Genomic DNA, 12,873 nt, shown 5'->3' on the forward strand with positions numbered 1-12,873 from the left:
ATCCCAACCTAATAGATGATTTATGTGAGTTTTACTCATGGTTGGCTAACCGAAGAGTGCCGCCTTTCAACTACAGCCACAGTATTTACACTGTGATGGAAGGAACTGATGGTAATATTTTACTTGTTTTTTAACCTTAAAGCTTTGTTGAACGAGGTAGTAGTATAGTGCCAAGTCATTACAGACGTTATCTCAGGGTGTTTTTCATACAGAGCAAGTCTTGGCCGTACTCTTTAAAATATCAGTTACAGAGACCCAACATCTCCCACCATGAACAAACATATGGCGACAGTGGCAAGGAAAAACTCCCTTTTAAAACCTTGAGCAGAACCAGGCCCTGGGCGGGTGGGCATCTGCCTCGACCGGTTGGCTTGAGTGAGAACATACAGTAGCACAAAGCAAGTTCCACACAGAGATGTAACGTGTCTCTACAGCTCAAGAGGTAAGATAAGGCAACAGGTGGAGAAAGGAGAGAGATGAGAAAGCACAAAATTACAGGAGAGAGAAGATGTCGAGTGAGTAACATGCAGTTATGGGATAAGTATTTGTACAGATAGAGAGGGAGAGGAGGCGAGAGGAGCTTGGTGCATTTTGGGAAAGAATAAGAATAGCAAAAAGTGTAAATGAATGTATGGAACAGGCCTGAGCTGTATGGTCATTTTCACTGCATAAATCACACTGAAATATATTTCTTGTTGTGCATTGCTGCTTTGTGGTGACACCATGATCCACCTGAATTTTGACTGCTGGTTTGATAAATATGAATACTTTTGATTGAAATGTCACACACATATCTATGTAAGACTGTGGGCATGAATATTGTCACATGTTATATGTGCCTGTCTGCAAAAGCTTCTTTGATTTGATTTTTATTTCAAGTCTAAATAGTAATGATGATGATATGATGATTATCATTATGATTGTTATTGCAGTTTTTTTAGTTTTTTTCCATCATTATTTTCCATCACAAAATATTATTTGGCCTTGACTATTCTCCACCCATTATGCACACTGGGTATTATATAATTTCACAAAAGTTTGTGTGTTGAATATGTTCTCTTGAATCGTGTCATTTATGAGATATGTAAGATATATATATATATATATATATAATTATATATATATATATATATATATATAAGTATTTTATTTAATCCTTTGTCACTGATAAATTATAAAGAGTAGACATTTATTTGTGCATTTATTTGATTTGTTTGATAATAAAGCACTGCCAGTTGTGTTTGGAGGCAGTTTTGTACTTCCTGAAACCAGACAGCAGTTTCTCAAGAACACGCATAGGAGTTTCTAAATTTCAGGTGAAATTTGAACATGCTGATACGGATGTTCTTGAAATCCTCCATCTGCTGAGAGGAAGGAAATTATAGAGATAAGATAGTGTTGTAAATTCCTTGTTATTTAAATAAACCAGGGTGTTATATTGTTTATTTTAGTGAGGCACCTTCTTGGACAGCTCAGGTGTGCTGTAGGGTCCTCATAATGTCGAGCACTTCACCCACGTCGGTGCCATGGACACACAGAGAACTGCAGCAGGTGAATGTGGAGCACAGGGAGGAGCAAGACCACGACAGCTTACAGCATATCTGCAAGGCTATAAGGTTAGTCTACCACAGTCCCTCATGCCTCATGCTGCCCTCTTAAATGATGACAGTGAGAGCACCAGCGCACAGCAGCTGCGGTCACTTAGCCTGCAGACCGACTCTGCCGCTACAGGTAACCAGCCATACACTGCGTTCAGGCACCCTCCCCGTCTCTCCCCACCAGCAGCAGTTGATGAGGCAACTCAATGGGACGTAGCATCTCACATTAACCTCCGCACCACGGTTCGGAGCAGTTTCCAGGCCACCACCCTCAACAGTGATGGGTATAACCTTGGTGCCATCTAATGTCCCGGCCATGCAGGCGGTAGGTCACATGGGTCAACAAATGTCAACAGCATCAGGGTACCAGCCAGCCTACCAGCCAAACCAAGTTGTGTCATCGCCTGTAGAGATCCAACATGGCAGCATGTAATTAGCTGGACAGGCCCAGTATCAATCCCTGCCAATGACACCCGCATACTCTACATGTCTGTATACATCTGCACAGCCTGCATCTCAAACACAGGCTATAACAACCCCATATTCTGCACACCAGCTATCCACTGCAGCTGCTATCCAGCCAGTGAGCCAACACCCAGCAGGCACACCTTGGCAGTCTAACTATCAACCACCAAACACTCCTGCTGTGCCCCAGCAGACAATATATCAATCTCCTCCTGTCATCTCCACACAGCCAGCATACCAGCTGCCATGTTACCAGCTGACCCATCATCCACAACCGGTGTTCCAGCCCCAGCCTGCTCCACCAACCCAGTCAGCCTGTCACCTAGTGCCTCCAACACCTGGTCCAGCGCTGTATCAGCCTGTGCCCCCCACGCAGGTCCAGTATGCCCTTCAGCCTCAGTATACCACAGGTACCATACACACTCCAGGCTCCCAGGCAACCAATTCCAGTACCTGCCTAAGTGCCTAAGCTGGTCCATGACAGCGAGAGGGAATTTGCCGACCTGAAGATGGCACGAGACTACCTACTTAGTCCCCACACTGAACTTTCTGAACATTACAAGTACCGTGTTCTTATGGAGCAGTTGGTCCTGGATGAAGCTCGGCTCATAGCCCAGTCCTGCAGGCATTATGCACAACCCTACACTGCCGCGATGCAGGCAATATGGGCAGCCACACCAACTTGCACAAAGTGAGATTGCAGCAATCCTCAACACTCCTGACCTCAAAGCAGGGGACTCCAAAGCCTTCCAGAGCTTTGCCCTTAGTGTCAACCTGCTAGTGGGAATGCTGACATCACTGGAAGGCCCTAACGGGATGGAAGTGATGTCAACTGGGCACGTTGATTGGCTCCTTAGCAAGCTCCCCAAACAATTAAGGGATGGCTTTGTGGAACACCTACAGGCTCATGGCCGCCTCAGCATCAACAGTCTAAACCCATACAACCTTCGGGACCTCTCTGACTGGCTCAAGGTAAAGGCAGAAGCTCAAAGATTGTCTGCTAAAATGGCGCAGCGCCATCGTACTGAAGGAGCACAATCCCCCAAGAGGGATAGACAGGTTCCCGCAGCCAGGCCACGTAACCAACCCGTATCAATTTATCACAGCTCCGACAAGCCAAAACCTGAAAACGGCCAGCCTCCAGGGACACTCAGAGGTCAAGCAGCAGAAGTCCAAACGGATGTGCCTCTTTTGTAAGAGTGCTGAACACTACCTGTCACAATGTCCAGACATCGTCCAGCACTCACCAAAAGAGGTAGAGAAGTGGATAACAGATGGCAAGTGTTGTCGGAATTGTGGTCGCACCAACCATGAACAGCAGGCCTGCACCTTGAAGAAACCATGCAGTGAATGCCAGGGGATTCACCTCAGAGTCCTCCGTGCTCTTGCCAAGCCAGGCCCTCGTGTCTATCTCATCACGCCAAAAGATCGTGCCTCACTCGCCAACTCTAAGCAAGGAGGAAAAGTATATCTCAAGGTGGTGCCAGTTATTATCAGCCATGGGAACAAGTCCCTAGAAACCTACGCGATCCTGTATGATGGGGCAGAGCGCACAAGAGTACTGCCAGCTGCTGCTCGACACTTGGAACTAACAGGCAATGCTGAGTCCCTCACTCTGCAGACAATCCACCAGGATACGAGACACCTTACTGGTGCATCAGTTGACTTCCATGTGGCTTCACTCATAAAACCCTCAGAACAACACCTGGTGAAGGGTGCCTTTACAGCCAGTAGACTAGCAAGGTCAGAGCAATCCTACCCCGTGACGGCAGCCGTTATCACCATCTGAGGGGCCTCCAGCTACAGAACTTCAGTAAGGTGCAGCCATTACTGCTAATCGGTGCAGATTGCACCCACCTGATCACAGCCAAAGAGCCCGTCAGGTTCGGCACCAGAGGTGGTCCAGCAGCCATTCACACAGCACTTGGGGACACAGGTACAGGAAGCACTTGCCAAGCAGCGCATCACGTTTAAGTTCAACCCACCGGCCCCACTTTGCGGGTGCATGGGAAATACAATCTGTCAAGAAAGCTCTGCAGGTTGTTATCGGCTCTCAGTCTCTCCAGGAAGAAGTGCTTACTGCTGACTGCTTACAGTCCTGGTTGAGGTGGAAGGCATTCTTAATGCGAAACCCCTAGGATATGTGTCTTCAGATGTTGCTGACTTGGATCCTGTGACGCCAAACATGTTGTTGATGGGGCGGCGGGATGCTTCCCTGCCACAGGTATCCTACACTCCGGACCCACTCACCAGGATGCGGTGGCGTTATTGTCAAATGATAGTGGACCACTTCTGGGGGCAATTCCTAAGAAACTACTTACCATCTCTTACCAAGTCCTCAGCTGCCACGTGCCCATTGGCCCATCGGGAAGGTGGTCCAGTTGAATGCCAGTGCCGATGGATGCATTCGGTCAGCTAGGGTCCAAGTTGGGGACAAGACTTACCTAGCTTGCCTTGTCCAGTTGCCGGCTGTTCCAGACGAGGATGTCGGTTCAGGGACACCTGATCCAGGGACTACTGTAGGCCCTTAGGGAATTTACTTTGTTGCAGAATAGCCATGCTATTCAGGGTGCGGCTCTTGTAAATTCCTTGTTATTTAAATAAACCAGGGTGTTATATTGTTTATTTTAGTGAGGCACCTTCATGGACAGCTCAGGTGTGCTGTAGGGTCCTCATAATGTTTGCCCTGGGTGGATCCCATTTCTCAAAATTGCATCCTCGTTTCCCTCACTTGCGTCTTTTCCTTGCGCCTTAGTCCCTCCCACCAGGGATGCATGAGAGGACTCAAGGAAACCACGCAAGGAGAGAAGAAATGAGGAAATATGTTTTATGAGAATTGAGACATCCTTTCCTCTGAAGCGTCACGTGAAGCGACGTCTGTTTCTGATGACGCGACACAGCTGGACCTGCTGCAGTCTCTTCCAGGTGAACAGGTGGTCATTTTCTGACCTGAACTCTATCAGCCTCGCTGTGTCTTCTGTCCTGTTCAATGAGACACATTTCAGACCAATGAAGGCAAACCGACAAACCATGAAACACATTATTTCACTCAGATAACACGCAGAACAAGTGACGAGAGGCCGATGTGTTAGTGTAAGAACAGGTTGTAGATAAGACTGCTTAGTGGAGACAAAACTGAAGACAATGTCTGACGCTGAACGCAGAAATCAGCTGCTGCGGGACTTTTATCCATCAGTAGAAATAACAGCGGTAAACCAAACTCTGTCTCCAGCTACGTCTCTCTCAGGTCTGGGATATCCCGTCACTTCTCCACATTTGACATGATTTCTCTGAATATCTGTAAAGAAATAAGTTTTCCTGCCTGCCGGCCTGCGCACATTGAGAGGCAGTTGCTACTCAACCAGAGCCGCTTCGCAGTGAGAGTGGTGACAGACGAGAGTAGACTCATTTTAAATCAATAAATATGTTTTAGTCACTATTTTGTGTCACTTTATATTGAATGCTTTAGTAGTGAGCAGAGTTCAAAGCGGGATAATAGTGAGCAGGTTCCTATCGACCCTGCTTACTATACATCATCTCTTACGTGATTGAAACATGACGGATCCTCATGTTCTTTGGAGAACGTAGCGTTGTTTGGCTCATCTGAATTACAGCCATTCACTGCAGGATATTTACACTAGCGCACTTTCTCCTCCACCTCGTTCAAACGTGACAGCTGTGGGGGCGGAGTCTTCATACCATTCAGTTGACAGACTTCCGGGTAGGATGCACTGATGTAGCCTCGCTCATAGCTCCTCCGAGGGCCCTCATCGCTCCTCGATCCTCGCTCCTCAGAGCCGCAATTTTCGCTTTGGGACGGCCGGCAATATGGCGGACCAGAAGTACTTCCGGTTCGAGCGAGGATCGAGGAGCGAGGAAACGACAATTTTGAGAAATGAGATCCACCCCGTGTGTGTGTGTGGAGTTAACGAGCACATGCTGCACTGAGGCTGCTTCTCATTCCCCACAGAGTGCGTTCATGAAGAAAAAACCATTCCACATCCTACGTTTATCCTAAAAGTCAGTTCAGTAGACTGAAGATTTGCCTGTAATGCTGCAGCCATTCAATTCTATAAAAAGAACCTGAACTGTGTCTGTGTCTACTCTCTGACCGGATTTGCCGTGGTGGATAAAGTGGTTCCAGTGAAACAAGTCACAGTTTCTCAATATCTCCAATAGATAGACTTAGAATCGTGCAGTAGCATCCAATAACCAATGAGCTAGCTGCTGAGTCATTGGAGAAGTGCCCTCGGTTTATGATCCATATCAGGGAAAGTTTTTGTTTTTGCCAGTAGTGTGTGGAGGAAAGTCTTGTGCTTGCTCAAACTAAAAAGCAGTTTCAACCTTGTGTACTGCAATAAGCTTCAAAACGTTGATGTGGTGAGATGACTCCCAGACCACATGTCCTCTAACTCACTCTTGGCAAAGGCCACATTGCTCAGGGCTAGACCAGGTATGTGAGCCTAACATCATTTGTTGTGGTTCAGGTACGATTCCAGTTGGGCCAAACAACGCTGTTGATTCCTCATGTTAAACTGCCCCAGGCAGACCACCAATTGAGGGCTGACATGAGTCTGATCAGAAACCATGACCTCCTCTGCCGTGACCACAGCTTCTATCTCCACGCAGCAGAGGCACTGAGAATCTGAGAATCAGCTATTTGTTGATGTAGGTCAGCATTCACACTTCTGTGTCTTCCTCAGAGTATTCAGCACTGTTTCCACACACTTGGAAAACATGCGCAGGCCAGAGAATAGTCAAAGTAGAGGTGGCACAACCCAAGGCAATCTTTGGGTATTTCCTGTGGAACAACAGCATAAGAATATGGAAATGTGAGTCTGTCAGTGTCAGATTCTGTGCTATTGCATCAGAGACATTGCAGATGTTTACTGTATGAATGCAAAAAGGGCCATTTTGTAATGTGATGATTCAGAAACTAGCTAGATCCAATATTGGTGGGTTCTGACTTCTTCTCAAAAAAAAATGGGCCTGTGTGTGATAAACTCACTATGTCACTGTGGATGATGGATAGAATTATAAAGGAGGATGCACCTGGTATGGCATGGTATTTCTCCACCTCGCCCGAGGATTGTAGCCACACCATTCTGTGTGGAGGGTTTCTAATCAAAGTATAAATTACAACTGAAAATCAGCCTGTGCTCCAGTCTAGTAACTGTAGGTCTGAAGCTGACCTGGTCCTGCTTGGCAAGGATAGCAAGCAAGCCACCACTGCACAACCTCCCAGCACCTGCCAAATGCAGAGGGAGTGAGCAGGCTATACTGCAGCCACCTGGCACTCCTCTTGGACAAAGCCAGACAGCAGTCATCACAGGAAAAGGTTGCCAACTATCAGCAGGAGCAAACACAACACCAGAGGGCGACAAAGATTTCACTGAAAGTTGAATAAAATAGGAAGCAGAGCTCGATGGTGGCAAAGGAGTGTGTTCTGCTTCTGCTCAGGCTTTGTTTAACAATGAAGTAACGAACAGCAAAGCAGTATGATGGTTTTGCAGATCAGTGTGTGTTACTAACAACACAAATGAAATTAGAATGAAATTAACAACAGCACATGGAAATGAAAGCTAAATTAGCAGCGATACTTGTAATCACAATCATTCATCAAATAAATACATGTGGTAGTTACTATAAGCTTATTATGTATTATGTAAAATAGCAACTAAGCCCAGTAAATGTTACTCGATTTAGTTGATTTTTTTTTGTCCTCCTTTGCTGTTTTTAATGTATTGTTATTGGTGGTATTGGTTTATTATTATAGTTTTTCTTTATTTTACTGGACCTGTCTCTCATCGTGTACTGCCTGGCCTTCATTCTTGGCGTGCTGGGGAATGGAGTTGTTATCTGGATGACCGGGTTCAAGACAGTTTGGTTACTCAACCTTGCCATGGCCAGCTTCCTCTTCACGGCGTTCCTGCCCGTGAGCGTGATGTATACAGCTATGGATTTCCACTGGCCTTTCGGCAAGTTCATGTGCAAACTGAACAGCACCATAAGCTTTCTCAACATTGAACTCAAATGGGTAGAATTTATGATGAATTTGTTCATTTTATTCTTTAAATAGTCTTGACATGAATGCAAATTTATGTTCACACTCTATACGTGAAGAAAATACACATGGAAACATTTAGATCTCTCTCTACTCTTTCACAACATCATTTTAATGGTGTATGCACAGTAGTTGTTGTTTGACATGATCTTCAAACACAGACATCTGTGGACCAAAGCTATGCTGCTAAAAGTAAAAAGAGTAGTCAGGTACAGCTGTGAGTGCACTGTGGGAATGTTTCAGTCAAAAGCAAAGAATTAAACTAGATTCAGCTATTTAATGACACTTTTTAGTGCTCTGCCTCATTGTTGTTAATTGTTTTGTTAAAAATCTAATGTGTATGCTCTTCCTCCATGGGGCATCACAAAATAAAATGCTCAACAGTAGGTGTACAGGGACTGTGTGGTGTTTTTTGCTGTGCTTGAGTCATAAACTGATGCCAGCACTGCTTGTGGAAAGTTTTGGGTTTGCTCAGACTTATTGCTTCATTTATTACAGCTGTCTTTCCAAATTTCTGAAAGAAATATCCTGATAAAGATGACAAAACAGGATGCTGACAGGAAGGAACAAACTGTAGACAGCCTAGACTTCTGCAATTATCCTTACACTCAGACTGATTCACATTAGATGTCAGGAAAAGATATATTCTTGCTTCAGAGAGTTGGAGTTCATGTCCAGATGCTAATTCAGCAGCAGAAAGGGGCTCTTCCAGTGAATACTAGACTTCATGTATCATGTAGCTTCATCTGTCAATCAAAACATTGTTTTGTTTTGTTTTGATTTGCGTTGTGCGTGCGTGCGGCTCCTCCTCCACGTGGGAGGTGACATCATTACCACCCTCACGTTAGTCCATAAAAATCTGGCATCCTTTTATAATGCGGCTTCATCCTCAACCGACAGGAGATCTTTGAGAGAGGTACGTTGTAATGACTGATAATCATCATCTTAGATTAGTCCTTTAAAGAAATATGACAAAACAGTCTGATTGGAGAGATCTCAACAAAGAGTTGGATAAGAATTAAAATTAATTAAATTAGATAAGCTGGTTTACTTCAGAGAGCTTGCTACATTTCTGGGCTAATGTTGATCTTAGAAGCTGAAAAACTGGCTGCTGTCAAGTTGTTGACTTTGCTCAAACTTTTGGTCCACAGATTGCTTTCTGTTTCATGCGCGCCCCGCGTGTGATGTGAGTTTCAGTCGGCGGCCGTTAATTTTCTTTTTTTTTTTTTATTTTGTAGAAAAATGAAGAAACAAAAATAGCAAGTCAGTGGATGAGAGAAAACAGACAGATGGTTGTGAAGCGAAAGTGTTTGGATTTTTAGGCGACAACGCAGATTATTCCGTGAGCAAAGACAGAATTCGCCAGACCTGCAGCAGCATCAACCAGTCACTGGGGCCACAGAAACCATTAGTCCTGAACATAGCCCAAACCAAATGCATTGCAATTGAGAGTCGAAATGTTGTTGCTCATGCCACTGCTCAGCTTGTCTGTGGATGGGTCACCAAACCCAGGAAGTTATCTAATTTAACGCCCTTCTGTCTCGGTATGACCATATTGATTACACAGACTCCTAAATGGGAAAAGGGTGTCGCTAGTATCCTACTGTTTTTTGTTATGGTTGTAGGACAGGACAGGTAAGCTCTGATCACAGAGTCACTTAAACCTAAATTTATTATAGATGCTGTTGGTATTATAGCTGTTTTCATACCTTTTTGCTTTTATATTTATTTTACATGTCAATATCTGACATCCCCACGGACCAGAACTGAGAGAAAAACTGTTCCAACAAACATCTTACTTCAACTGAGAGGGAAGCTGCTGCAAGCCAAGCTTCAGCTGCTGTGTGTCGAGAAGAGTTTCCACATAATATTTAAATGTGCATTTGTCATCCAGCCAAATGAGAAGATATTTGTGTTCTGTGATGTGCTCATTTGCACATATTATTGTAATCTGTGTCTTTGAATCTTGAGAGTAGTGTTTTGTTTTATATTGACATTCTAGTAGTCTCTTGCATCATTTTATCATTATTGCTATTGACATCTATTTGGTACTGTAGGTAAATAGCTAAAACAGAAAAACAAAGCTCTTATTATTTCTTCATGTTGCCATTGCAGGTCTCAAGGCAATTATGGAAGTGAACACCTCATCTGATCACATCAACACAACACATGAATATGGAAACAATGACACTGAGTATGACTATTTTGATCAGTATGCTGAGCTGAGAAAGTCTCTTCACACCATGTCGCTCATCGTGTACAGCCTGGCCTTCTTTTTTGGCGTGCTGGGGAATGGAGTTGTTATCTGGATGACCGGGTTCAAGATGAAGAAAACCGTTAACACAGTTTGGTTTCTCAACCTTGCCGTGGCCGACTTCCTCTTCACGGCGTTCCTGCCCCTGAATGTGACATACCTGGCTATGGATTTCCACTGGCCTTTCGGCAAGTTCATGTGCAAACTGAACAGCACGTTAAGCTCCCTCAACATGTTCTCCAGCGTCTACATTCTGGTGGTGATCAGTGTGGACAGATGTGTGTCTGTGGTGTGGCCCGTCTGGGCCCAGAACCACCGAAGTGTACGCAAGGCGTCCGGTGTGAGTCTGGGTGTTTGGGTACTGGCTCTGATTCTCAGCGCTCCATACTTCGTCTTCAGGGACACAGGGCCGTCATTTATCAAAGATGACATCATTGTCTGCTTCAACAACTTTGCCCTTTCTGATGATTATGAAACACCGTCTGTGATCGAGCTGCAAAATTTTCGTTTCCAGGCCATGACCATCACCCGCTTCCTCCTGGGATTTGTTGTCCCCTTCACTGTCATTGTCTCCTGTTATGCTGTGATAATCCATCATCTCAGAAGAAACCGCACCCTGGCCAGCCAGTTAAGTCGGACCTCTAAGATTATTGCTGCTGTTATCACTGCTTTTTTCCTGTGCTGGGCCCCTTACCACATCTTGGTTGTAATTGAAATGGTAAATTTCACTGCAACCAGTCCAAGTCTAGCTTTAGACCATGTCATCATTGCCGGGATCCCTATAACCACCAGCCTGGCCTTTATCAACAGTTGCTTGAACCCACTGCTGTATGTTTGCATGGGCCAAGATTTCAAAGATAAAGTCCGCAAATCCATCCTGAATGCACTGGAGACTGTCTTCCAGGAAGAGGTTTCTGGCTCTCACACTGATGCAAAGTCAGTGGACACCAGTCACAGCAAAGACAAGTCAGTGCTTAGTACTGAGGTGTAAGAAGCTGTGAGCCCCTCTACCACCATAATGTTGTGATTTAATGATGTGGCTTAGAAATAATGATTTGATGACTATTTTAATTAATATTAAGGAATATCAAGGTGGCAAGGAAAAACTCCCTTTTAAAACCTTGAGCAGAACCAGGCCCTGGGTGGGTGGGCATCTGCCTCGAGCGGTTGGCTTGAGTGAGAACATACAGTAGCACAAAGCAAGTTCCACACAGAGATGTAACGTGTCGCTACAGCTCCAGAGGTAAGATAAGGCAACAGGTGGAGAAAGGAGAGAGATGAGAAAGCACAAAACTACAGGAGAGAGAAGATGTCGAGTGAGTAACATGCAGTTATGGGATAAGTATTTGTACAGATAGAGCGGGAGAGGAGGCGAGAGGAGCTTGGTGCATTTTGGGAAAGAATAAGAATAGCGAATAGTGTAAATGAATGTATGGAACAGGCCTGAGCTGTATGGTCATTTTCACTGCATATATCACACTGAAATATATTTCTTGTTGTGCATTGCTGCTTTGTGGTGACACCATGATCCACCTGAATTTTGACTGCTGGTTTGATAAATATGAATACTTTTGATTGAAATGTCACACACATATCTATGTAAGACTGTGGGCATGAATATTGTCACATGTTATATGTGCCTGTCTGCAAAAGCTTCTTTGATTTGATTTTTATTTCAAGTCTAAATAGTAATGATGATGATATGATGATTATCATTATGATTGTTATTGCAGTTTTTTTAGTTTTTTTCCATCATTATTTTCCATCACAAAATATTATTTGGACTTGACTATTCTCCACCCATTATGCACACTGGGTATTATATAATTTCACAAAAGATTGTGCGTTGAATATGTTCTCTTGAATCGTGTCATATATAAGATATGTAAGATATAAGACATATATAACATATTTTATCGATACATGGAGAATAAAGATGGGAAATGGGACTAGTCTGGCAATTGGACTTGACATTATCATATTTTAAGGGGGTGGTGAAGCCGTGAGTCACATAGGATGATGAAAACATGCTACTAGCCTTTCCAAAACTGGAAACTAAGTCTGGCCTAAAAAAAAAATCTCATGAAAACATTTAGACACTTCTGTATAATTTCACAGTGTATTTTTCTGTCTGAAAAGTATTTAATTTAATCCTTTGTCACTAATAAATTATAAAGAGTAGACATTTATTCGTGCATTTATTTGATTTGTTTCATAATAAAGTACTGCCAGTTGTGTTTGGAGGCAATTTTGTACCTTCTGAAACCAGACAGCAGTTTCTCAAGAACACACGTAGGAGTTTCTAAATTTCAGGTTATTGAACATGCTGATATGGATGTTCTTGCAATCCTCCATCTGCTGAGAGGAAGGAAATTATAGAGATAAGATAGATGTAGAATCGTGCAGTAGCATCCAATAACCAATGAGCTAGCTGCTGAGTCATTGGAGAAGTGCCCTCGGTTTATGATCCATATCAGGGAAAGTTTTTGTTT

At 44.1% G+C, this 12,873-nt stretch overlaps 1 protein-coding gene across 1 annotated transcript; it reads left to right on the forward strand.

Moving 5' to 3' along the window:
* Positions 1–8,986: 8,986 nt before the first annotated feature.
* Positions 8,987–12,562, forward strand: LOC121610746 (chemokine-like receptor 1). The gene is made up of 2 exons (XM_041943000.1): positions 8,987–9,043; positions 10,243–12,562. The coding sequence occupies exon 2, from the start codon at positions 10,257–10,259 to the stop codon at positions 11,370–11,372; it is 1,116 nt and encodes a 371-aa protein (XP_041798934.1). The 5' UTR covers positions 8,987–9,043; positions 10,243–10,256; the 3' UTR covers positions 11,373–12,562.
* The last annotated feature ends 311 nt before the right edge of the window (positions 12,563–12,873 follow it).

The sequence above is a fragment of the Chelmon rostratus genome, chromosome 8 (assembly GCF_017976325.1).
Source record: "Chelmon rostratus isolate fCheRos1 chromosome 8, fCheRos1.pri, whole genome shotgun sequence".
Classification (NCBI taxonomy): domain Eukaryota; kingdom Metazoa; phylum Chordata; class Actinopteri; order Chaetodontiformes; family Chaetodontidae; genus Chelmon; species Chelmon rostratus.